This window comes from Lepidothrix coronata, unplaced genomic scaffold (genome assembly GCF_001604755.1).
Source record: "Lepidothrix coronata isolate B3197 unplaced genomic scaffold, Lepidothrix_coronata-1.0 Scaffold18, whole genome shotgun sequence".
Taxonomy (NCBI): Eukaryota; Metazoa; Chordata; class Aves; order Passeriformes; family Pipridae; genus Lepidothrix; species Lepidothrix coronata.
Genome location: NW_016690198.1, coordinates 845,651 through 871,180, shown reverse-complemented (window position 1 = coordinate 871,180; position 25,530 = coordinate 845,651). Strand labels below are relative to the sequence as shown.

Here is a 25,530-nt window from a genome sequence, read left to right as displayed (position 1 = left end):
CCATGGAGTACCATCGGGGTGCAGAGACCCACCTACAGTCCCTGGAGGAGCCCATGCTGGAGCAGGTGGATGCATGAAGGAGACTGTGGCTCCATGGGAGGCCCAGGATGGAGCAGGGTCCTGCTGGAGACCTGCAACCCATGGAGAGGGAAGCCCACACTGGAGCAGGTTTTTCCCAGGTAGGACTTGTGGCCCCTGCGGGGGACCCACATCGGTACAGCTCATTGGTGAAGGGCTGCACCCCATGGAGGAGAGACCCACGGGACAGCAGTTTGGAAAGAACTGCTGCCTGAGGGATGGACTCATGCTGGAGAGACCCATCAAAGATTGTCTCCCGTGGGAGGGACCCTACAGGAGCAAGGGAAGGACTCCTGTCTCTGAGCAGTGGCAGAAACAACAATTGACCATAACGCCCATTCCCCATCCCCCTGCACTGCTGGGGGGGAGGGAGAACATGGAAGGAAGGAGGGGTGGGGGGAAGATGTTTTTAAGATTGTTTTATTTCTCAATCTTTGGCTCTTACCCTGTTAGTAATAAATTTAGGTAATACATCCGCTTTGAGCCTGTTCTGCCCATGAAGGTAATCAGTATGTGATCTCTTCCACCTGTTATCTCAACTTATGAATCCTTAGCTGGTTTTTTTCTCTCTCTCTCCTCTGTCCAGTTGCAAAGGGAGAGTGAGAGAGTGGCTTTAGTGGGTACCTGGCATCCAGGTACCTGGCTAGGGTCAACCCACTAGTTACCCTGAACTTGCTTAAATGCTGCCATTTCTACTCAGGTATGAAAAATATTGTTGAGAAGCTTTAATTAGATCAATATAAAATGGATTACTTATGAAAAGTGCAACATAAAAGATAACTGGGCTTCTTCATAGTAAAATTAATTCCTTTCCATCACTATACATTTTCTAAGCTCCAGTTTTAGGGAGTAGGGTCCTACGATGACACATTCAATGGGAATAGGTACAGTGAAAGATGACAAGAAGTCAAGCTGAATCCTAACACAGATTGTGCACTAGTATATATTTCTATGAAACCGCCCCTGATCCCTCATCATTTTTAAAGGTCTATCCACAGCACAACTCCAAACTTATTTTAACCTACGTACTGAAAAAGTACTGAGAAAGCTGAAGAAAGGCTATTCTCCCACTGAAATGCCACGCACAGTGGTTCCCTTTTGATACTTGCATATTGATAATTTAATTTTTGCCTTTTGTTTGGATAAAGTTTTTAATCAGTAATTTTAAAAAGACAAACCATTTCAAATAGGTACTTTTACAGTAAAAAGTTATAATCACTTGAAACCAGGTTGCATGCAGACTGCTCTATTTCAGGTCATTGTTTTTTCCAGTCACTTTTATTCCTTTCCTTTCCAGTCACTTTATTTCCTTTCCTTTCCTATCCTGGTTCAGTAAGATGTCCCAACACAGTCCAAGCCTGACTGGCTCTTCAGTGTACAGGCAGGTGACAGCGAATCTGCATAGTTTTAACTGCAGAAGAAAGCAATTCCCTCCATACATTTTCTGGCAGAAATACTCTGGGATAACATGGCATAGTAGAGAGAGTCACTTCATTTGGCATCAGTAGAGCTAACTGTGGCACCCCAGCCTCTGAAATCAGAACATGACAAACAAGTCATCATCTAATTTTATACACTACTACAAAAGGCAACTAGAACAAGCACTCAGTAGGACAAACTGGAAGTAGAGCTGTAATCTGCAACAGGAACTTGAAAGAAATTTTGGGCTGAAAGTGCTCTTCAGAAAGTTGTCCTGGTTCCAGCCAGGACAGGGCTAATTTTTGCCGGAAAGGGCATGGCTAGGACATGGAGGTTATTATATATTACCTCATGTCATTTTCTGAAAAGGCGTCCCTTCTGGGTGAGGGTAGCATGGTAGCAGTATTGTTGGGGTCCAGTACTGTCAGGCTCTGCATGGTCCAGGGGTGAGCATTCACATGTGAATCGCTCACCTCTCTTGTACTGTCTCTTACTAATACTGTTGCTGTTCCTTATCTCACTGCTGTTTCCAGTAAATTGTTCTTATCTGAACCCGTGATGTTTACCTTTAAGCTCAACAGCTATTTCTGGAAACTTGTCCTCTAAGAATTATATAAAATTTGCAGGTTTTGACATACCTAAGGAAATAAAATTGTTTTAACACAAACAAGCACATTTAATCCAGGAACTTGAGCAGCATTGCAAGCAAAGCCTCACATCATCCAGTTTACTTCAAGCAGCAATTCAGGAGCCGAATTGCTAGCACATTCCTCCAGGAAACGTGCAAAAAGCACAATGCCTGATGTGACACAGCAGCAGAAAGCTGGCTGTTCAAGTAAAAGGTCACTGTTCAGGAGGCCAAACACAGTCTAGCATCACTGAAAAGAAAACTTTTGTCACACTTGACAACATAGGTGTGCATCTTTCATAGGCAGCATGACCCACAACAAAAGCACGCACACTTTCTAATGAAAGCCCAGACATTTCAACAGCTTGCAAGACTTAACCTCTTTTTTCCAGAAAAACTGTTAGTTTCAACAGTACCTGTTCTCTACTAGTGATGTAATGAAAATGGTTAATCTATTTCTGCCTTCAAACCCATCTCAGAAAAAAAACTTACACAACACAACCTTTAACATAATCTTTGTATGCACCATGTAGACATGACACTTTTCAAAAACAGCACTTTGTTCTTGATCGTTTATGTAAGAATTTCAAAACATCTGGGATTTTACATTTCTTTTTTGTAAGGCTTACCTCATTAATCCCTGTAATATAGTCATGAAAATATTCCTGTTTACAGGTGACATAGAGAAGTATAACTAAGACTTGTATGCAGCTTCTGCTAGTATCTGGAGACAAAAATGGACATTGACCAACCCCAAGGACCATAAATATTGTAAATTCAACTACTGGTAAATAAGAGTTTTAGTAAAAGCCGAACATTTGGAGAAAAAGCATGCATTACTTTGCAATTTTAAGAGAGATTATATACTCAAAATAAAATAAACAAAGAATACAGTCAAAGAAAGTCTATACAAAGCTATTGCATTAGTAAACAAGAAGCTATTTCTTTATCTTTGAAATCACAGTATATGTCTTTTAAGATATTTACCAAATATTTAGGAAGAATTCATCCCAAGAAGCTCAGGCAGCAGGCAAGAAGTCAAGTGTTCTGTGCAGTCAAGGATTGAATTCTGAGAAGGCCAGGAATCAAGACTTCTCAACAGTGAATGAGAAGCGAAGAGATATGAAAGCCCTTGGAAGTAATACCACAGAGCTTATGTTTGATTCCATAGTAAGAAGAGCTCATATGAGGCAGAGAAACCAAGGCTCCTCAGAGTAAAACCTACATCAAAGCACTTCCAGTGTGCTGGGTGGGCAATTAGAAGCATGGTAAGAAAAGTGTGAAAAATGTGCTGTCTTTAGGTGTGTCCAAGGAAACATACTCAGTATTAGTTAGTGGAAAAAATAAAAAAGTCTTTTCTACCTGTCTGGGTGTTAAACCAAATGCATCAATAAATCACTGTAATGAAGCCACTAGATACCTACCTATTCCTCTATTCTTTTAGCTGCAGATACACATCTGACAAGTTTATTGTGTTGTTATACCTTATAAGGGCCTGAGTAAACCAACAGTCAGTTATTTCATCTGTGAATATAGAAATTCTCTATCCCATCTCTTGAGGAGACCTAGTGTTCTTATGATTTACAATAGCAAGGATAACAGGGTTTAAAGTGACTTTCTTTTCGGCTTTTCAAGTCAACAGAAGAGCATTCACTTTACACACCAGCTCTGCTCCAGTAGCAGCTGCCGCACCCTGCAGTACTGCTGACATGCCCCTCTCTACCCCAAGTTGTGGTGACAAGCTGTACGTATCACACTAGACCGGAGGAACCACCTGTGCAGAGGTTTTTGACTATTGTAATGAATCAGATGCAAGCATGGAACACATTCCTGGAAGAAAGGCGAGTTTGGTTTGAAACACTAAAGGTTACCGAGTGTCTCTGAGACACAGCAGGCCTGCCCTTGTAGTCCCAAGCGAGACTTCCGCCCCGCGGAGGTGCTGGACAGCTAAAACCAGCCTTGTTGGCGCACGCCTGTGGCTCTAGCCTGGATAAGGCACCGGTATGGCCTCGTTGCCGCATCCTCGGCGGCACTACTCGGGCCGCTGCCGAGTGTTTTCCAGCCCTTCCTCACCCGTGCGGCGGCCCAGCCCCGCGCCGCCGGGCTGCCCCCCTTCCCAGCCACTCACCAAGGAGTCGCAGGCCACCAGCACCACGCTGGACCGGGGCTGGCCCCCGGGAGCGGCGGGCCGCGGCCTCGCCCCCGCCCCGGCGGCCATGAGGAGCAGCGCCAGCCCGGCTCGCCCCAGCGGCTCTCCGCCCCTCATTGCCCCGCCACCCTGGCCCCCGCTCCCGGACCGAGAGGAGCAGCAGCTCCGAAAGCAGCTCCCAGGGCCCCGGTCGCAGGGAAGGACTGGACACCGCCGCACCGCGGCCTACAACTCCCACGGTGCCCCGGGGCGGAGGACTGACTACATCTCCCAGGGTGCCTCATGAGGCGGGAACTATATCTCCCACAGTGCCCGGAAAAAATGGCGGTTGACTGGGTGTATCGCAATCCTGAGGTAAGAGTGCGCTTGCGCGCGGCCGGCCGTGCCAAGTGGCGGAGGCGCTGGTGGGTGGAGGTGAAGCAGAGGGGCGGCGAAGGGTCGTGGTGGCGGCCGTGGCGGCCCGGCTTAGTCTGCCGCGGCTTTCCCTGCCGCGGCTTTCCCTGCCGCGGCTTTCCCTGCCGCGGCTTTCCCTGCCGCGAGGGCTGGCGGCCCGGCCCGCGGCGGGCGAGCGGCCGCACTCGGAGGGACTGCGGGCGCGGATCGCTTCCTAAGGCGCCCCGCAGGCCCAGGGCCCCGCCCGCGGCCCATGTTGGGCGGCCTTGCTCCAGGGACTGACCGCCTCCGCGGTGCCAGGCTTTCCGCTGAAGCGACGTGTATTTTCTCCGTAGGTGGCAGTGGGGCTCCTGCTGGACAGTGCCCGCGGCAGGGTGCGGTTTTGATGAGCGAGACGTCAGTGCCTTCGTAAAAGCAAATTTATCTCCAGGAGTTGCTGAGCAATGCAAGTTCAACAGGTTTCTTTTTAGGTTTTAAAGGAGTCTTGGAAATTCACTCTCATCCCATGTCCTTTCATTACTAAATTAACACTGGGCCCTTCAACCATTCTTTATTTCTGCTTTTCAGCTGCTAAAAAAGTTTTTTTGTTCTTCATCTGGTCACCTTTCCCATCTCTTTTGGTGCTAGCACCAGCGCTATTGTTTCTCAGCGTCATCCCATCTAGGCAGCTTTGACTGTGGTGTTTCTAAAGTTCATTTAAGGCAAAATATTTACCACATACACTGAAACAGTGCATGATTATTGGAGTTCAAAAGCATGATGTCTCTTTGATGTGTCCTGAAATACTTATTCTTTTTCAATTCACGGCTGTAGTCAGAAGCAGAATCTGGAGTAAGAGTTTGTCAAGGGAGAGGGCCATGGTGAGCCACACCAGAGCGTGACAGGCTGGCCATAGTGCTGCTGTAGAGAGCATGCAAGAAAAGCCCTGCCCTGATCCTTAGCAATCCTTTAAACACATATGCAGGGCAGTATGCTGCTTAAGTGCAGTTTGCTGATTACTTTCTTTTATAAAGAGCAATTACTATATGCAGGATGTTTTTCTCATAAGTCTAATGTCTAATGAAGGCCTCTTATAACACCTCTCCTCCTACTTAAATTTATCTTAACCTGTAACAAAAGTTTCATTCTGGGGTAGCTACTTTGTATCATTTAACTGTTTGGAATATTGAGGGTATCCTGTCTTGGAGCTAAACCTGAGTAATTTTACCCATGTTACTTTTATTTATCAGGTGTTAGTGCTGTATGCATTTTAGCATATTGCACTATATTTCTGTGTTTAAAATGCTCTCTGTGCAATTGCAGTAGGATATAAACATTTTGTATGTGTCAGTATATCTTTTTACAAGAACTGATTATATGCCTTTTTTATTTAGCAGCCACCATGTCAAATAAAGAGGTGAAAGCAGCATTAAAGAGTGCTAGAGATGCAATACGAAATAAAGAATATAAGGAAGCCTTAAAACATTGCAAGGTAATGAATTTTTTTACTTGGAAGGTAAATATTTTGCAGGGTTTTTTTCTCTTCCCATATCCCTACAGCTGTATGGTCTTGCTAAGCGGGGAGTACTTTATTGATATAACATTTGAGATGGATTTTCAGATTTAACTTCATTGATCATTCGTGTTAGTTTCCCATGCATAAACTTTAATTCCTCTTCACTTTGCATTTGCTTACGTGTGGTGATAAGAGTATTAAATCTAGAATGAGAGAAATAGAAATCAGTTTGTAATCCAGACCTCACAAGAATGCTTGAATTGCTAAGCTACAGATATGGTTACTAGCAAAACACTTCAGATATAAAGCATTTTCTGGCATAAAAAGATGAAGTTACTAATCTGAGTGTCTTCCTAAAAATTACTTAACTTCTAGGATTGCCCTATAAAATAATTCTCCAAACTGTAGTGATAAAATGCAATACCTGGATCTATAAGTTACATTTCTCTCATCTGTTTCACTTAAAATTGTGTAACTCTAGGCAGTCTTGAAGCAAGAAAAAAATAATTACAATGCTTGGGTATTCATTGGCCTGGCAGCTGCTGAGTTAGAGCAACCTGATCAGGCCAAAGGAGCATATAAGAAGGCTATTGAACTTGAACCAAACCAGTTACTGGCATGGCAGGTACGTGAATGCCTATTTTTTATTTCCCTAAAAAGTGTCACTATGGAGTTAAAATAAAGGAACAAATCAGAGTTAAGACTTTTATATTCTTTTCTTGAGGCCCTCAGTTCCACAGAAGCTTTGGAGTAGCTGAGATTCATATTACTTGTGTGTGCAATGTAAAGCCATGGTGAACTTTAGTTTCAGTATATTTGAGTTTGTATTTCTTGTGTAGACTACATAGCTGTGAAACATGTAAGGGAAAACATGATTTGAAACAAATACAGTAAATTTGTTGATGTAAAAATTTCCTTCCTTGTAGCTCAAGAAACCTTTGACAGTGCTCCTCTTATAGGAGATAAAATGTTTTATCTAGTAACATAGTTTTTCACTTCTCAGCATCAAGTGGATTGTTAATGAATTTTGTTGATACTTAAAAGCAGAAGTGTATGTTTAAAATAGCTATGTGCTGGGTGGTGTGTACATTACAGCCTATTACAATATAGAGTTACAACATACAGTTGTGTAATTTGGAGATTTGTGAAGCATAATGTTGCGTATTGAGTCTATTGCTTATATCAGCAATCAGTGTTTTTCTAAGGTAATCAGGTTCTTAGTATTTTCAGTATAAATACTATTTTAAAGTATAATTGTTGGGGCCAGAATTCAGTGTATGTTGAAATTTCCTCACTTTTGCAGTTAGGTTCTGGCTTTCTTGTTACAATACTTGACTGTATATATATATATAATATTTTTTGCATATTATATCGATTTTATCATACAGCCGAGTCTACTTTGCATATTACCTATTTTGCAGACAAGATCATGTAATATATGTAAGTTCCAAAGAATTGTTGGTATTAATTAAGAAAGTGAGGAAAGCTTTTCACTTAATGTGAGTAGAATTCAGAAGGTTATGCAGAATTCTGCTCAGCAATTTTTACATTAACACTTGACCCCATTTTAGGCAATGGAATAATTTTTATAGGCAGAACTGGTAGTGGTCTCATAATGCATAACCATTGACATAAAATCTTACTTATTTTTATGCTTTTTTTTAAGGGATTAGCAAATTTATATGAGAAACCCAACCAAACAGATGTCAAAGGAGACTTAGCAGATGTTTACCAAAAACTCTTGGAACTCTACAAAAGGTAAAGGACATTAAATGCCTTAGTTCAGTCTCAGATTATAGTTTAGTGAATGCCATTGCTGATATACAGTACAGACTTTGATTATTTTTTTAAAGCCTTCTCATGTCAGTGGATCAGCACTTTTTACTAAGGTTTTCTCTACCAAATAAGGTTTCTTGTTTCTTCACTTTTGGTAAGGCAAAAACTCTTAGTTTAATTGGACCTGAGGTTAGTAGTTTAGCGAATTCCTTATTATTCTATTCCTGTGTAAACTCACTGCCTTGAAGCATTTAGCTCTGATTGTTCATTGCCTGCATTAATAAATAGGCTTATTTTTCTCTGCTTTAAGATCACAGAATATATGTCATCTGACTCAAAGAGATACAGTTCTAAACAAATTTAACTCAGCTATCACTTTAACTGACAGAAGTGTTCAGCTTGTTTGCTTTATTTGAAAATTGATCAAAAAGAAATGTACAGTCCTTAAAAGTACTTTTTTTTCTTATTCAGAGCAGCAATGAATAAAACCTAGAGGGAGATATGGAGCATTTATTCTAAATATTAGTTTGACAACTGAACCTACTGAAAATTTTTCACCAGAATTTGGAAAACATCATACTATTATGTGAAAAACTTAGCTTGTTTTTTTGGGATTTTCTTCCTCCTTTCTAGTGGTGACAAGCAGAAATGGTGTGATGTATGTAACAAGCTCGTGGAACTATATCATCAAGAAAAAAAGTATTTCGAGGTAGGTCAAGTACTTTACTTTCTCTCTCCTAACAAGAATTTTCAATTTGATCAGAAGTAACTATTTTTCATCAAGGAATCCCCACTTTTTGGGACACAGACGACTTAAGATCTCCTTGTGGACCGCAGCCAGGAAGAACTGATTTTAACTGTATTTCTTTCTTTTCCACTCTGTAAAACTTGGATGCAATCCATTAAACCATCAGAAGGTGACAAGGCTATAAGAATACAGACTGAAAGGGTGGAATATAATTTTTCTGTTATATTTCTAGAAGTCACAAATGGTCTCAAATGCATGTTTACATGCAATATATGTGAGTCAGGTGTCATTTGACTTGCTTGGCCAATTCTAGGTGTTTGATTAATCCTTCACTGGTGTGGTGATCCCCTCCTAGACTGTCCCTCCCTGATGCTTCATTCCAGAGGGTAGGGTAGGATACATACACAACTTGAACTGGATTGCATGAGTCTTATGTACTGCATTCCCAGCACAACAATAAGGACACAAAAAGCCACTCAAGAGCTTTGCAGAAATAATCGTGACCCTTGTCAGTGCCATGAGGTGGAGTTGTTGAATGCCTGAGTAGTTCAACAGCAATATTTCCTGCAGTCTCCGTAATAATGTTACAGAATGAGTATTTTGGAGGTATGCTAGTGACTTTTCCTTTGCTCTTTGAAAAGGTTGCTTTCTTACAAGACGGTACATTGTTGTACTCCCTGTCATCTTCCCACCTTACTTACAACAATGAAAAATGAAAAATTTTACATATCACGTAGCATCAAGACTATTAATTTGTTCCAAAGCCGCTTTTTATACCAGTTTCTGAAACTCAATTCAATGCTAATAATTTAGCATATGAAGGCAGACTTTCCTGCTCAGTGGAGCAGGAAACTGAAGTTAGCCTTTGCGATCGTATTTTTTCTTTTAAGTTCTGTTGACTTTTCCACACTGGAATTTCAGTATGTACTGCTGCTGCTGTTCTCTTTCTGTTCATAAGGCTTATTCCTTCAGAGTTTATTGAAGGACTGTTTAGATCTATTTCTGCTGTTGATTTCCTCCAGGAACCAGAGTCAGAATTCATACTTTTGGTGTTCTCTATCTTATTTTCTGTACCTTGAAGGTGGACAGGTCCCACACAGTGGTTTGGGACTTGTTACTGCTTTAATCAGATAGTAGGTAAATCTGGGTTGTTACTTTAAATGTTACTCTGTTGTCTATCTTAGTGTGGTAGAGTTGAGTATGCTTACATTGGACCTCCAGTTCTTTGAAGAGTAACAGCATGGTTCATTTGTTCCTGTTGACAGGTGGCTGAAACATGGCAGAAACTAATACAAATGAGACAGGAGGAAGGTGCAGAAAAGGCAGAGCTTCATCAGCTTTGGAAGAAAATGATCCAGTTACTGAAAGACGGTACAAGGAACCAGGATAATAAGACTGAGCAGTTGGTAATGTTTCTCACTCCTCCTTCAACTGGATAAATATATATGTACAATGTAGTTAGGACCTCAGTTGAAGCCTGTTTGTCTCAATTGACTGTCTCAATGTTCAGTGGTACTAAGCTTCTCCAGCAAAACCAACAATTTTGCAGCAGCCTGAGATGGGCCTTAGGTACAATGAGGCACCTAAATTCTTCATGAACTGCTCCAGCATGGGTCGCTTCCACTGGTTGCAGTCCTTCAGGAACAGACTGCTCCAGCATGGATCCTTTCCTTGCTCTCGCGTATTCTCACTCCTCTCCCTGCCTGTAATTGCTGTTGCACCAGTTTCTTCCCCTTCTTAAATGTCTTTTTCCAGGGCACTACCACCATTGCTGATGGGCTCGGCCTTGACCATCAGCGAGTCTGTCTTGGAACCAGCTGGCATTGGCTCTGTCGGACATGGGCAGAGTTTCTAGCAGCTTCTCACAGAAGCTGCTCCACTAGCTCCCGTCCTTACCAAAACCTTGCTTGCAAAACCAATACAGACATTCCTCAAAACAACAAACTTCCCCCTGCTTTCCTCCAGGGTGGAAGAGATAGCTTTGTGCTGGTTTTCCATTTCTTTGTACCTATTGTTTATCTTAGATAGTTTGCTATAGATTTTAAGCTCTCACTTCTTAGAAAAGCGTCAAAGCTTATGGAAGCAAACAGAATGATCATGAATTATACTTATCCTTGTGTTCTCTATGGACAAAGTTTATTTTGTTTTATCTTTGTATCTGTTCTTGCAAGATGAACCTCCTTCAACACGAAGGGTGGAAATTTTTCGTCTCTAGTCTGGTTGGTAACAGTGCTCCAGAAAGGCAGAAAATACAAATTGAAGCCATTTCAGACAGCAGAAAATTGAGTCTGGATCTCTACTTTTGAGAAGCCAAATGTTATAACTTATGAGCTACTAGAGAAAAGAGGTGCTGCAGGCAGCACTGGTTTCTTTTTTGGTAATAAAAAAGAACTTTAAAATAGAAGAAAAATTGCATAAGTGTCAGAACTGGGTTTCACATGCAGACCTACAGTACACTTTACTGCAGTTTTGAGTAAAGCACCTGAACCTGGAAGGATGTAGCACTGAAGGCAATGCACTATTCCATATTTCATGGACAAGCTCTGGGCAACTTTTTGGTTAGCATGCTTGTTTGGAAGCCTCCACTCTGGTGTCTGTGTTCTCCAAACTATAAGGAGTCAAGAAAAAAAAGACTAGATTTCTAGATTAGAGCAGAGAGAAGGGCTTACAGCTAACTGTAGAGGATAGTAAGCTAAGTTCCTTCTTTTAGTTGGGATTAGGTTTGAAGAAGAATGTATATTCTTACAAATTTCGCCTTGTGCCGTCTTATGTTGTGTAGCAGTGTATTATTGCTTCATCTTGTACAAGACAATTAAAATGTTTTAGGTCCTGAGTACTGCTTCATGATAAGGAACTTGCTTTGTGAGTTTCTCTGTTCATAGTAAACATAATGAATAGGATCTAGATAATACGTAACTATCTAGTTAACTATGGAAGGGCTAGAAAGCATGTCCTCCAAGGAGCAGATGATAACTTTGAGTTTGTCTTGTTTGGAGAAGAGGAGTCTGGGGTGACCTTTGCTGTCTGCAGCTTCCTGAGGAAGAGAAGGTGGAAAGGGAGATGCTGAACTCTTTTCCCTGGGATCTAGTAATCTAATATGGGAATGGTTCACAGGACTTGCCATGTGGGAGCACTGTTTTACAAAAAGAACGATCAGACACTGAAATGGCCTTTCTAGAAAGTCAGTGTTCAAGAGGCATTTGGTCAATGCCCTTAATAACATACTTTAGCTTTTGGTCAGATCTGAAGTGGTGAGGCATGTGGACTAAATAATTATTGTATCTTCCTTCCAACTGAAATATTCTATTCTATGAAGATAACATTTCCCTGGAGTCATTATTTTTTGCACTTTGACTTTTTTCTTTTGATGCAGCTTTTGACCGCATTTGAACATGCAGTGAACTCTGCTGACACTATTCCTGGCGAAGACCACCAAAATCTTTACAAAGACTTTATCCAGTGCTTGTCAAAAGTAAGGTTATGTTAAGGTATCTTAATCAGTGAATAAATAATATCTCACATCTGATAGTTCACAAAAATAACTATTTACTTTTCTTCCTTCCAAGTTTCCTCATGAAGCAACTAGGTTGGAAAAGGCCTGTAATGATATGATGGCTTTGTATCCTACCATGAGTTATCCTTTAGAAGTACTTTGCTTGCACTTTGTTAATTCAGGTGAGTAGGATGGATTTAGGCATTTCTGGGGCTTAAATTATTTCTTTTATAGTTAGTTTTGTTACAATCTGTTTCCAAGTTTTTGTCCTTCATAACCCGATACAAGTACACTCTTTACTGCTATGTTATGTTTCTGGAAATGAAGTATTTGGTCCTATGACTTGCTATTTCCTAGCTCTGTAACTGAGTGTGACTGTAAATTGACAAAAAACTTCTGTGAATTAGGTCCAACTCTGGCAATGTGTGAGGTCTTAAAGAAGGAACGCTGTGCAAAACTTGAAAGCAGTTTCTCTAGAAAAACGAAGGTTAGCTTCTTGAGAAAATGAGTGTATTAACTGGTGCTGTAAGGCCGAGGATGGGCTACACTTAGGTTATTCTTGACACGGATTATCTCTCTTGGTGGAAAAAAAAAACCCAAACAAATGTTTGTGAAATTTTCTTAACAAGTGTACCTTGTGAATAGGAAATAAACAGATCTGTTTAGATATGTGTTCTAAGCAGAAAAGGAGAATCTTTCCAGGGCGGGGAAGGGACAGGTTGGTAGGAACAAAACGTGATGTGTTTGGAAGTGCAGGGATCTGAAAGTATGCAGTTGCTATTTTCAGTACTTCACTAAACAGTGCAGTAGTGTTGGACACTTTCTCAGCATTTTCAAAGATAATTACTAGATTTTGGTATTTAATTTATTTCTTAAGGCATCAGAAGTTGATTTTATTTTTAAAACAAGGAAAGAAGATCAGGAAAAGAAAACACCTCTGGTTTATATAAAAAGAAATAACTTTTAGCTTAGGCAGAAAAATGCCTTTTCCAGTTTTGAAGGTAGGCTTCATGAGATAATGCAGCAGCAGAAAACAAGGGCGAATTTTTGACTTGTATTAAAAAGGATGAAGACAAACCAGACTCTAAATTCGTAAAACATTTAAAAATGCTTAATGTTTTGAAGAAACAGGCAGAAACTAATTTCAAAGGAAGAATTTGGCACAGTTCTTGTATACCAGTACTCTGACAATGTCACCCTCCCAAAGGCTTGTTGGAGTGGGAAGGATGCTTATATTTTAGTAAGGCTGTTTGTTTATATCTGAGTCATTCCAACTATGTCTTAGTCCTTCATGCCCTGCATTTGTAGGCTTGTAACTCAGTCTTTAAGTCCTCTTTACCAAATGCAAATCAAAGGCAACCATTATGTCACATAAATTAATAATTTTTAAAAGAAAATAATAGTCCAAAGATTTTTGCTGCAAGTCACAATTGTTCCTTTTAGCACTGCCAAGACTACAATCATAGCTAAACACTAGTGTCAAAAGTTAGTGGTATCAGTTAAAATTAAACAAAGACATTATATGGTGTCACAGCAAGGTTGTTTCAGCAAGCTCATCACAGAAGATTTGTAGGTACACAAGGCCTACTCTGGAAAGAAATTATTTTGATTTATTTGTGGTAGATTTTGACATGTGAGTACTCACCTGGACTTAAATGAAAAGCATATGAAGGAGTTAGTTTTTATTAATAAAGGAAGTATACCTGTAGTAATTTAACAGAAGTGGTTATTCAGATTTCAGACTGTCAGTTTATTTTGTTTGGGGATAATGAGTATTTACATTACTGCTGGGTTTTTGAGTTGTTTATGGGATAGAGTGATAAGTATGTAATGCCTTTCAAAAACTACTTTGAACTCAAAGGTCATTTAAGTAGATAAGGTATGCTGTTGCATTTTTTTTAATGTAAAACTCTATAAAATGTGTCTTTTTCTGGAACCAGGTACTTTGTCAGAAGAGGCCCTGCACTGTTTTTCTAGGCTTTTGGAGATGGACGCAAGTAGTGGTCCAGGCATCATTGGTTTTGGTATAAAATGCCTCCAAGAAAAGAAATACAAGGAGGCTGTTAAGAGTCTTACTGAAGGTAAATATGTAATATGTGGTATAAGTAGTCTGTAACTTGAACACCAGCTAGTTTATATGGAATAGTTATATATATCTTACACTTGCATAGCACTTTGCCAGTTCTAAGACCAGCCTTTAAGAGGGTACTCACACTTTTTCTAATTGAGTGTTGAATTTTTTTAAAATATGGCTTAAGTATAACAGCTCTGAAGTCTGTCATTGGTGTTATAGTCAGCTCTGTAGTGTTTTAATGTAAACTCTTTTTAGTCCTACTGTTATTGGGGAAATTTCTAGATGAAACAATAAATAGAGCAATAGCAATAAATGAAGGAATGTGGAATTTATAAAGTAAAATGTAATACACCTTCTCTGATTGAATCACTGCATTTCTCTGCCTGAACAAAGATGAATTTCCTTTGAAGTTACTTCATTTTAAGACCTCTTGAACACTTGCTTTGGATAAATACTTACCTTAAGTATCTAAAAAGAGATATTTGAAGAATTTCTTTTTGTTGTTGTTGTTTTACAGTAGCCATATTTGCTGAGGAGTTGGCTTACTCATCTGTCATTAACTTACTTGTATTGAAATGGTAAAGCTCTTTGTAAAGTATTCATAAGTAAACTAGTGGGAAAATGAGACTCCCCACCCTCACTGTGCTGGCCATGGCAGCTTATTGTGAATATTGGCTAAATAACTATTTGGGATGTAAATGTTCATGAATCAGTCAGGCAACATTGTGATATCCTGCATCCATTCTCCTAGGTTTAGAATGAGATTGTTTCTGAAACTGAATTTTGGAATGTTCTGCAGTATCTTACCCACAGTGAAATAATGTCTTGCCTAAAATGTGAAATAAAATTTCATGTGCTTAAGAGGAAAAAGTGCTCCATGAAAAGCAAATTCTTAGGCTTAAATGGCCACTCTATGTTTTGATGAAACATACATTATGTTTTTGACAAAAGATAGTATTTTTATTTTAATTAATATTAATTTTTCCGCTATTTTTACTTTTACATGAGGGAAGAATGCAAAGAACAAGGCTGTTGGTATAATGTATCAATGTATAAAGCTTGGAAATTTTGTCTTTCCCAATGAGCCAAGTGTTTGCATCTTAGGCATTGAAGCTTCCAGGCATTATGGTTATATTTTAGAAGACAGAAATTCAGTTTTATTAATGAATCTTTAATTAAGGCAGGTTCATTAAGAAGTTTCAGTGAAACACTCTTGCCATCCTAATTTTTGTTGTCTTGAAGTTCTATAGGCCTTTTCTGGTTTCTAAGAAAAACTTTATAAAGCAATCTATAGGTTTGATCAACAACAAAGTGAAGGATTTTCTTCTTTTTGAAAGAAAAGTGTACCTTAAGCCAGTGTTTTGTATTTTCTCACTTTACCCCCTTTTTTTTTCAGTATATGTAACATTATATGCAAAATTAAGCCTAACTGAAACTTAAATGCTTCTTAGTTTTTGCCTTCTTGCATGGAGGTGTGTATGTCTAAAACTGTCTAAAATAAGACTCAACAAGATTTGCAGTTAATTTTTTCTTTATCTGATTGATAATGTTTTTGATGGCATTATATGGTAATATGGCATCTCCCAACTATAGTTTCTTAGCAACCCTAAGCAACTTTTTTAATTGCCTTTCTTAAACTCCGACTAGGTTTACAGAAGACTAACCAGTGTCCAGCAGCGTGGCATTATTTAGCAGAGGCACAGGTGAAAATTCACAAATACAGAAACGCTGTCCTGTCCTGCAATCAAGGTAACTGCTTGCTAACTGAAAGAGCAACTGCAGAGGTACACTGCTTTATCTGGTCGAGCCAATGTGGCCTTTGTGTCCTAGGTCTGAGTTAGCAGCAGGCATAGTCCCTTGCTTTTTGCAGTCTCGCAGCTTTTGCTGCCTCTCTTGGTTTATGACAGCTGAACAGTATTTTATGCTGCTTAATCTCAGGAAGAGAGAAAATGCTTGGCTAATCGGAACCAGAAAGCTGTCTGATGGTTGACATTTAGAAGGTTTGCATGTTCTGACGTGCTACTTCAGCTGGTGGTTGATCAATGCTGCCAAACAACAAATAATTTCCTGAAACCACAAGGGTATGTGTCACCAGTATTTAGTCTGGTAGACTTTGTATTACAACCTGAAAGATAAGTTTTCAATCAAGTTAATGTAAAATGCAGAAATGATGCATAGTACACCGCATCTGAGAAAACCTCACTCAGTGTAAAACTTCATCTGTGCTAGCTGGGAATGAGGGCAGTTATTATGATCCAGTGATGCATATCTAATCTGAACAGAGCCACTATCTGATGGTTATAAACGAAGGAGCAGCCAAAGTAGACTTTTTTAGTGACAGAGACAAATGCAATGAAAAATTTCTCAAGAAAGACTTGAAGAGGCAAAAGTATGCCAACCTGGCTGAACAGTCATGGTAAATTATTGACAGCAAGGGAAAGTACTTGCCAAGGAGGGAGATTCAAAAGACCTGAGAATTTGGGTGGAGGAAATATGAAAACTGAACAAAGCAGGTAAAAAGAAATTGATCGCAGAAAGAATGAAAATGTGGTAATTCTTTTCCCATCTTTCCCTACCTAAGAATTGACCAAGGATTATGAAGAGGAAAATGCTGGAGTACTAAGAGGTTTAAGGAGTTGCTTGCTTAAATTGTCTTGGCACCCGAATGCTTGGAAGTAGATACCATGGCTCTAACTTTTAAAAAGGGTTGTAGGAGAGTTTGGAGAAACCACTGACAAGTCTAGTATGTTAAATGGTTGACTTAGATAAAACTGGAATTTTTAGAGTTAGAGAATTGATGTAGAAAAAGTATTTTGGGGATAGACAGCATGGCTTTTATAAAGTTGCCTTTTTTTTAGAACCCCTTGAAAAGAGCATGTGAGCACATAGATAAGGGAGACTTCCAGGTAGTAATTGATAAGATCTCTTACATGACTAGTTTCCCTGTGGGTTTGTATTCAGGAAGGACATTGAGATGCTGGAGCAAGAGAAGAGCAACAAGGCTGGTGAAAGGACTCAAGCACAAGTCCTATGAGGAGAGGCTGAGGGAGCTGGGGGTGTTCAGCCTGGAGAAGAGGAGGCTCAGGGGAGACCTCATCACTCTCTACAACTCCCTGAAAGGAGGTTGTAGCCGGGTGGGGGTTGGTGTCTTCTCCCAGGCAACCATCAGTAAGACAAGAGGGCATGGTCTTAAGCTGTGCCGGTGGAGGTTTAGGTTGGATATTAGGAAGAAATTTTTTACAGAGAGAGTAATCAGGCATTGGAATGGGCTGCCAAGGGAGGTGGTGGATTCTCCGTCCCTGGAGGTTTTTAAGATGAGACTGGATGTGGCACTTAGTGCCATGGTCTAGTAAATCAGAGGGGTGTTGGATCAAGGGTTGGACTTGATGATCTTGGAGGTCTTTTCCAACCTAGTTGATTCTATGATTCTAAAGAAACTAAGTTGCCTTGGGTTAAGAGTTAAAGTTGTATCATTGAGTGTTGGGTTTTTTTTTTTAAATAAGTTAAAAGGTAGAGCACGGTATAGTAATTATGTCTGTTTTCAGGCTGGAAGGAGGTGTCTGACATTTTCAGCAATACCTGTGCTTTTTATGATTGTTGAGTAATAAGGTTATAGTTTGCTTCTATTCAAAGGAGGCTGCAAAACTTTGAGGGGATTACCTGAGCGTGTAACTAAGTGTTAGAAAAATTAATAAAATTCTATAGTCTTAAATGCAGAAGCATAGAGCTGTGGGAAGAAGTGTTCCCACAAAGGTATCCTACAGTCTTGTTGAAGTAGAGTGCAGAAGGGTCCTCATTCTGTATGAAAAAATAGGACTGCTTCTTTCATCTTCTATGCTTTACAGGCAAGTCAAATATTAGCAATTTCAGGGAAAGAAATGGTTAGTGAAACAGATTGGCAGCATGGTGCAATCTGTGTGCAGTTTTGATACCCATCCATCCCATCTCGAAAAGAAAATAATAGTAGAAGTTAATAGACTAGTAAATAAGGATGATCAAATATATGAAAAATGCAGCATATGAGAAGTAAATAGACTTTCAAGTCCTTTTCCAGCCTGGAGAAGAGAAAAATGTGAAATCTGTGAAGGTGCAAGTGATATGGAATATAAAAAAAGTGTTTTGTTTTCTTCTGTGAGGTCTTGTTACTAACAAATGCAACTAAAATGGCAGGCTCAGAACGAACAAAGTTTTGTTTCTCAATGCAAAGGGTAAGTTAAGGTATTGCTCTTTGCTAACATGCAGTTGATGCAGACATTTTCCTTGAGTCCAAAGAATCTGTGGAAAGTTGGAGAGAATTCTGGGGAAGCATTGCTTTTTGCTTGGCCTGTCTTACTGACTGTATCATGTCAGACAAAAGTTCATTATACATGAAAATAAAAACAATTAGTTGAATTATGCAGGAACTTCTTGCTTTTGGAGAATCCTGAAGCTCAACAAAGTTACCTTCATTCTCTGAAGTGAGATTATACTGTGCACCGGAAAAGTAAGCAGTACTGTGTAGAAAGGTACAAAGCACAGAGGTAAATCCCTGGTTTCAGTAATATTATTTTCTTTAAATACTGAAGTGTAAAACGACTTGTCTGTTGAAAGGTCATTGTTTCTTCAGAACTCAAATGGGACAGAAGGTAGCATTCCATTTATATGGCCAGCAGCTAGAAAGCAATCAGTGTCCATGTGTCTGAGAGGACCTCCCTAAAATTGATTTAGTTTTTAAACTTGAATGAATTGAAATTTTACAGGACAATTTTTTAAATATGGGGGAGAGCAGTTCAAATGGTGCTTTATTAGGCTGAAAAATTGGAATGAACAAGATTTTAAATATATTTAGAACAGCGCTGCTCTTTGTAGTTTTGTTTTTTCCTAGCTTTACTTGATGAAAGGTTCTTCTTGTCAACAGCTCTTGAGGCTCTTGAAATTCCTGAGGGTCCTAATCTTCGGTGGAAGAATCTTGTCCTTCAGTTGAAAGCAGAGACTTTGATTAAAATAGCTGATGCTGATGCTGCAGAAGAAGCCATTAAAGCACTTGAGCAGGTATTTTCATGGACTAAAATGCTGTAGTTTTTTTAAATTTTAAAAAGTGCTCTCATCTTTCTGTACTCAAGCTGTGTATTTCTATCCCTGCCTCCTTTCTACATTCTTGTGATTTAGACCGTTCCTACCAGCTATAGTGTAATTCAAACATTTCTTTCATCTCTGCTTTTTTAGGGTTTTTTTAGGTTCTTTTTCACTCACAATTCTAATTTTAGAAGTTGTTGCTTTTGACATTGTCTGTTCTTGCTCACTGCTGCTGGGCTCATGCAAGTTCTGTGGCTGCTGTTCGCCTTAATTTGAATTATTGTTTTAATCCTGCTTCGTATGTCCTTTGTTCACTTGTCATTAGTCATGAAGATACTTTAAGATAGCATGGTTGCTTCCCCTTGTTTTTTGTCTCACACTTTCATTGTTTTTTGTTGTTCTTCGTGCTTCTGTACCTTTGTCCTTGCTCTCTAATATCTTATACTTGTTCTTTGTCAGAATTATTCTGTCTAAGTCTTTTCTGGTGTAATAGAGAAAGCATGCAAATGTTTTCTTTTCATTATCTTCATGCAATCTGCCTGCTTTTCACACCTTTGATTTCTTAGTGTGGGGAGAGAATAAATTGATGGTGTTTATTACTTGATTTTTTAGATTGTAGATGCAAGCAGTGATCCAGTGATTTCAGCTGTAAGGGGCCAGGCTTATCTAAACAAAGGTTTAATGGATGAGGCTTCTAAGGTTAGTGCTTTATTGTTATTCCTATAAGCTAAGTGCAGTTCTGGGTTTCATGGAGGAAATAACTAGGAAACAATTACATCCTTTTTCAGATTTCACAAGAGCTTCTGTTGTCCCACCCTGATCTGGCTGAGTCCCATGCTCTAGATGGTTACATCCATTATTCCCAAAAGAACTATGAACAAGCAGAAAGAAGGTAGACTTTTTTTTTTTTTCTGTCCTCTAACATGGAAATGTTATGGGGGAGTAGAATATAGAGTTTTGCAGCTTTTCAGAATTTGTCTGATCTGGCCTGTGTTCCTTTCATTTAGTTTTCTGAATGCTATTGAAAGAAAGGCAGAAACTGCAGAGTATCATCAGTACTTGGGGCTCACATATTGGTTCATGAGTGATGAGACAAAAAAAGACAAAGGAAAAGCACTCACTCAGTTCTTGAAGGTAAAGACTGCTTTAACTGTTCATGTAGAATTAGTGTTTTTCTATATCAGAAACCAAATATGGAAAATATGCTGAATGGAGTGACAGACTTGAATATTCTGCTTGTTACAATATATAAGCCTCCAGAGCCTGTAAACCAATTTCAGCTGTGCAAAAAGGCACTGTAGGGAGCTGTGCAGCTACCTGGAATCTCCCTGCTTTTGTTTTCTTCTTTTCACCTACTTCTTGAGGCCTTTGAATTAGCCAAACATAGTGGTGATTTCCACAATCTTCATTCCTCGACAGTTGGAATGTTGAGGCCTCTTGGTGACTGGCATAGATCTTTGAAGACATTTAGAAACGGGGAGGGCAATATTCAAACTGGAAGAAAAGTGAGGAAGGAAAAAAAAAGTTGAGAATGGTGTTAGAGATTCACTGTCGGTCCATGGATTTAAGTCTGTAAACCCACACAATTTATATGCTTTTCCTGATCTTTTGCTTTTTAGTGATTGTGGCTTTTTCTCTGAACATAGATTTTAATGTGAATCCGAAAGATTTAGCCTGACATCTGTATTGATAACATGGGAGTATACAAAAAAAGCATTATAAACCATATAACTTCATGATAGGTATTAACAACTAAAGTCATTGCCTACTGTTTGCACTTCAGTTACAGCAGAGTGTACTAGTGAGCATAATTGAAGTGGATAGTACTTTTGGTTTTAAAATATTTTATCTGTTCTTTATTATTATTGACAAAGGTGTTTACTGCTGCTTGGAGGCTGTGGGTTCTTAAGTATAAACAAATCAGCCAAGTGCATCTAAGAGGGAACTTTAACTTTAGAAAAGGCTGGAGTTAATTGGGATGTAATATAGCAAGAATATGAGCATAATGGTTGAAACAGTAGAATATGAAAATTATGGGATGTTAACTAGCACAAATAGTTTGTTAGTACTTCGTGTACAAAATGCTTTGTGTCATGAGGCTTGTAGCATATTTTGCAGATACTTAAAACTCACGTAATCTGGGTGAATCTAAAATAAAGTTTGAGAACTCAGTATGTCATAGAAAGGGCTTAAAAAAGTTGATAAGCAGAGATTAAACAAGTAGTTATCACTGGACCTGTCTATCACTATAATCTTTCAAAATGCTGTCTTATGTTGTGTTCATATTTCCTTACAGGCTGCAAAATTGGACAGCTACTTGGGAAGTGCCTTTTTTTATTTAGGTAACTACTACAGAGACATTGCTGGAGATAAAAGTCGAGCTCGTGGTTGCTATAAAAAGGCTTTTGAACTGGACGAAATGGATGAAGAATCTGGAACAGCAGCTGTAGACTTAAGTGTGGAACTTAGAGACATGGTATTGTGAATTCAGAATTTCAGATTACTGCTGTTTTGTTTTTCTATTAGTCCTTCTCTTTGAGGAATCACTTCAGGTTTCCTTTGTATTTGACACTAAGATCTGAAAACAGATATTCTGTCATTGCTTATTAGCTTTCGTAGGTGGACCTGCTTCAATTTTATGCTCCAATTTTGAACTAAATTTATCTGGGGAGAAGGGTAGGAGAACCATTGGAGTCATCACATGAATGATGTAGATGAGGAATTTTTTCAGCAGGAAACATGAAAAGAAAGCTAGGGCATTTTCCGTATTTAAATTGTGTCACTTCTTTTTTCCATCCTCCACCTTGCTGCTTTCAGGAAAAGCATACAAAGTCATCAGAGCATTTAAAAAACATATATTGTTTACTAACTTGACATTTTTGGTGCTTTGTTAGGATACTGCTCTGTCAATCCTGAATGAGGTAACTGAAAAAGCAAGCCCTGGTACAGCAAAATGGGCCTGGCTTCATCGTGGACTTTATTACCTGAGAAGTGGTCAGCCGTCACAAGCAGTAGCTGAGTAAGAGAACTGGTGATTGGTTTAAGTCCTTTTCTATAAATCCCAATGAAACGGTCTTTGATCATAGCAAGTTTTGAAAATAAGTTAGCTGATTATAGGATTGCTTGTACTAAACAATGGGAAATGAGTCTGAGCGAGCTGTGTCTGTCTTCTGTTCCAGAATTCTTAGAATGTAGTCCTGTTATCATAGCAGTGTTCTGTACCAAAAGCCTGGTGACAGGCATAGACGAGCCTGGTATAGCACTGAATAATGAGCCACGGTTAGGTACAAAGCCCAAACTTGTGTAATGTCCTCTGAAGATGAAAGTGATACTATGCTGTGTTTAAAAGTTCTGTATAATTGTGCATTTGTGTCCTGAGAGTGTATAATGCAGAATTAGTGTTCTGAGAGTATGTAATGCAAGGAAATATTTTATGTTAAATTGTATCACCTTTTATTTAAATAAATTTATATCTTCATATCTTCAGTTTGCAGGCAGCTCTCAGAGCTGATCCAAAGGATTCCAACTGCTGGGAGTCTCTAGGGGAGGCTTATTTGAACAGAGGTAGCTACTCAACAGCTCTGAAATCCTTCAGGAGAGCAAGTGAGCTGAACCCAGGGCTCATGTACAGCACTTACAGAGCTGCAGCACTTGAGCAGATTCTAGGCAAATATGAAAATGCTATAGCTACCTATCAACAAATTTTAAAGAAGACAGAAAACTATGTGCCTGCACTGAAAGGTAATGTGTCTGAATTTGAAAGTATTAACTCTTTCTCCCTCTACACACTGTAGTGCTTCAGTCTTTTGAAGGGTTCCTGGGGTATTGAGGTTTTCCTGCATGGAAGGATAGGGTTATATATTGGGTATGTAGAGCAATGTGATCCCCTGCATGAAAGCTAGTTTGTAGTAGCCTTCAAATATCTGAAGAACTCTTAAATCATGACGAGTGGGAGTGATTATTTCTCTTTCAGGTAAGTATGAAAGGTAATTAATCCTTGGCCTACCAGGCCAAGTGGGTGGAAGAATTGCAGATAGAGGAAGACAGCTAACAGTGCTGCAGTTTCACCTAACCAGTAAAACATTGACTCAATGGGCAATGGAATCAGACTGCTATTTCAAAGAGGAGGGCATATACTACTTTTTTGCTGCTCCTGATCATGCATTCCTCAATTCTTGTGTTAGGCTAGTGATCCAGAACACTCTGAGCTTCTGCAAGTACCGAAAAATAGCAGTAAATCCCAAGAGATCTCACAAGTGTTAGAGGTGGCAAGAGTAGAAATCTTCAATATACATAGCTAGAAGCAGAGAGAAATGGGTCAACTGGAACTTCTTCCTGGTGATGGAACTGTGATTCTAAAATTATATAATACGGGGATTATGTAAAATTTTAGTAACAAATTAACAAATAACAAAACAATTATCAAAATAACAATAAACAATGAATAATTGTTCTGTTTGCATTTTCCCTGCCACTTAGTCTTCAGTCATTCTCACCCTATGTCCCTCTCTGAAAAAGATGTTTTTTGCTCCTTGATACTGGTATGAATCTTCAAGTATTCCTTCATTGTATGCAAGGCCTATTGATTTTTGGGTGAATCTAAACTGATTCTTGTAAGACTTAAGTCAGAAGTGTTGGGTTATTATTAACAGTAGGCTTTTGGTTGAAAGAGTTGGTCTGGTTGACGCCTCTACTTCCTCCTGTATAACTTCATTGATTGGATTTTTCCAGACTAAAGTGACATGTATAGGTACAGAGTACAATGGCATGAGGAAAATGGCTTCAGAACTGTCAGTGTAAGAGAGTGAATGGTACTCATATCCAGTGATTTACTGCCCAACAGAATCACTGCTGGTGCCAGCAAGATATAAACCAAGCAGTTACTGGTTCCAAAATGCTAGAAATTGTGCCATGAGATGCAGTTCCTTTTTAACAGTGGGATTTATTTCCATTTGTGGTGGGTTGACCTTGGTTTCCAATCTTCAGAGTGCAGAGAGGCAAATCTTGTCTCTCAATCCACAAGTGCGGAGAGGAGAAAAGTTCAGATATAGCCGAAGCAAGATGAAGACACAAACGAGGCCAAATGTTTGTAACCAAAACTATAATTCACTTTTATTCCCTATTAAAAAGGAGAGAAGGGAGGAAATATGAAAGTAGGAAAAAGCAAAAGGTAATTACAGAAAGCAAGGTACAGTCACCACCATGGATCCAATGGCATTCTGTAGATCCATTCCTCTTCTGTCCTTCAGTGGGGGAGATCTCTGTCCAGGCATGTCAGGTACTTGCTTATATACAGGCTGGGCAGCATGCTTTATGGTAGGCTATAGCAATGGCACGTTTGCCATGTATAGACTTACAGCAATGGTATGTCCGCCACAGAGTCAGTAGCAATAACACGTTTACTGCACGTAGGGATTGGTGTTCACGCGACATTCATGGGGTGCACTTAGAGTCTGTAGGTTAAAGCACTGATATCTACATGACATGTGTGTGATATACCTTGTTTGTGCACAGAGTCTGCAGGTGGTGGTTAACTGAACAGCTTGTTTTTGCAACCATTGTCTGGCTGCAAGTCTTTATGGTGGAGCTTAGGTGATGGTAAAACAAATTGGTTTTTAGCAGTTCTCTATTTTTTTGATAGTTCTCTACACCTTGTCTGGACACCAGCTGCCCACCAAGCTGTTCTGTCACTCCCCTTCTCAGCAGGATGTGAGCAGAGGAGAAAATAAGATGGAAAAAAATCGTGGGGCAAGATAAATGTAGTTTAATAAAGCAAAAGCAAAGACCATATGTGGAAGCAGAGAAAAACAAAATTTATTCTTTATTTCCCATCAGTAGGCAAAATCCTACCACTTCTCGTGAAGGAGGACTTCAGTCTGCCTAGTGTTGCTCTAGAAAACAAATGTAATAACAAATGCCCCCCTACCTCTTCCACCTTTCTCTTAGCTTTTATTGCTGAACAGATGTGATACGATATGGAATATCCCTTTGGTCAGCATGAGTCAGATGTCCTGAGTGTGTCTGCTCTCAAGATTTTGATCACCCCCAGCCTACTACTGAAGTGGGGGATGGCAGAGAGACCGCCTTGGTGCTGTTCCAAACACTGCTCATCAGCAGCCAAAGCCAGACCCAGTGCACCATATGAAGTAAATTCATACATAAATAGGATTAAATAATGTTGGCTTCAAGTATTCCTGAAAAAAAGACTTTCCCTTTTGCCTA

General features: G+C 39.5%; 2 protein-coding genes across 9 annotated transcripts in view; one reads left to right on the top strand and one right to left on the bottom strand.

Moving 5' to 3' along the window:
• ARSK (arylsulfatase family member K) overlaps window positions 1-4,508 on the bottom strand; it is a 28,798-nt gene extending 24,290 nt beyond the window's left edge. The window contains exon 1 of one of the 3 annotated variants that reach the window (XR_001873545.1): window positions 4,254-4,391. Coding sequence is in view for 1 of the 3 variants with exons in the window: in XM_017807243.1 (XP_017662732.1) it covers window positions 4,254-4,391 (138 nt within the window). In the remaining 2 variants the exon portion in view is untranslated. Of the gene's footprint in view, window positions 1-2,063; window positions 2,620-4,253 lie in introns of those variants that run through there. The other 2 variants (XM_017807243.1, XM_017807244.1) reach the window with 2 other exon arrangements.
• Window positions 4,509-4,546: 38 nt separating this feature from the next.
• TTC37 (tetratricopeptide repeat domain 37) overlaps window positions 4,547-25,530 on the top strand; it is a 47,914-nt gene continuing 26,930 nt past the window's right edge. The window contains exons 1-18 of one of the 6 annotated variants that reach the window (XM_017807234.1): window positions 4,547-4,628; window positions 5,003-5,112; window positions 6,041-6,138; window positions 6,644-6,787; window positions 7,829-7,920; window positions 8,572-8,647; window positions 9,952-10,092; window positions 12,060-12,158; window positions 12,253-12,361; window positions 14,120-14,260; window positions 15,901-16,002; window positions 19,151-19,284; window positions 19,921-20,007; window positions 20,097-20,200; window positions 20,316-20,442; window positions 21,605-21,784; window positions 22,203-22,327; window positions 22,796-23,049. In XM_017807234.1, coding sequence (XP_017662723.1) covers window positions 6,049-6,138; window positions 6,644-6,787; window positions 7,829-7,920; window positions 8,572-8,647; window positions 9,952-10,092; window positions 12,060-12,158; window positions 12,253-12,361; window positions 14,120-14,260; window positions 15,901-16,002; window positions 19,151-19,284; window positions 19,921-20,007; window positions 20,097-20,200; window positions 20,316-20,442; window positions 21,605-21,784; window positions 22,203-22,327; window positions 22,796-23,049 — 2,005 coding nt within the window. In that variant the 5' untranslated portion in view covers window positions 4,547-4,628; window positions 5,003-5,112; window positions 6,041-6,048. Of the gene's footprint in view, window positions 4,629-4,654; window positions 4,689-5,002; window positions 5,126-6,040; window positions 6,139-6,643; window positions 6,788-7,828; window positions 7,921-8,571; window positions 8,648-9,951; window positions 10,093-12,059; window positions 12,159-12,252; window positions 12,362-14,119; window positions 14,261-15,900; window positions 16,003-19,150; window positions 19,285-19,920; window positions 20,008-20,096; window positions 20,201-20,315; window positions 20,443-21,604; window positions 21,785-22,202; window positions 22,328-22,795; window positions 23,050-25,530 lie in introns of those variants that run through there. The other 5 variants (XM_017807232.1, XM_017807229.1, XM_017807233.1 and 2 more) reach the window with 5 other exon arrangements.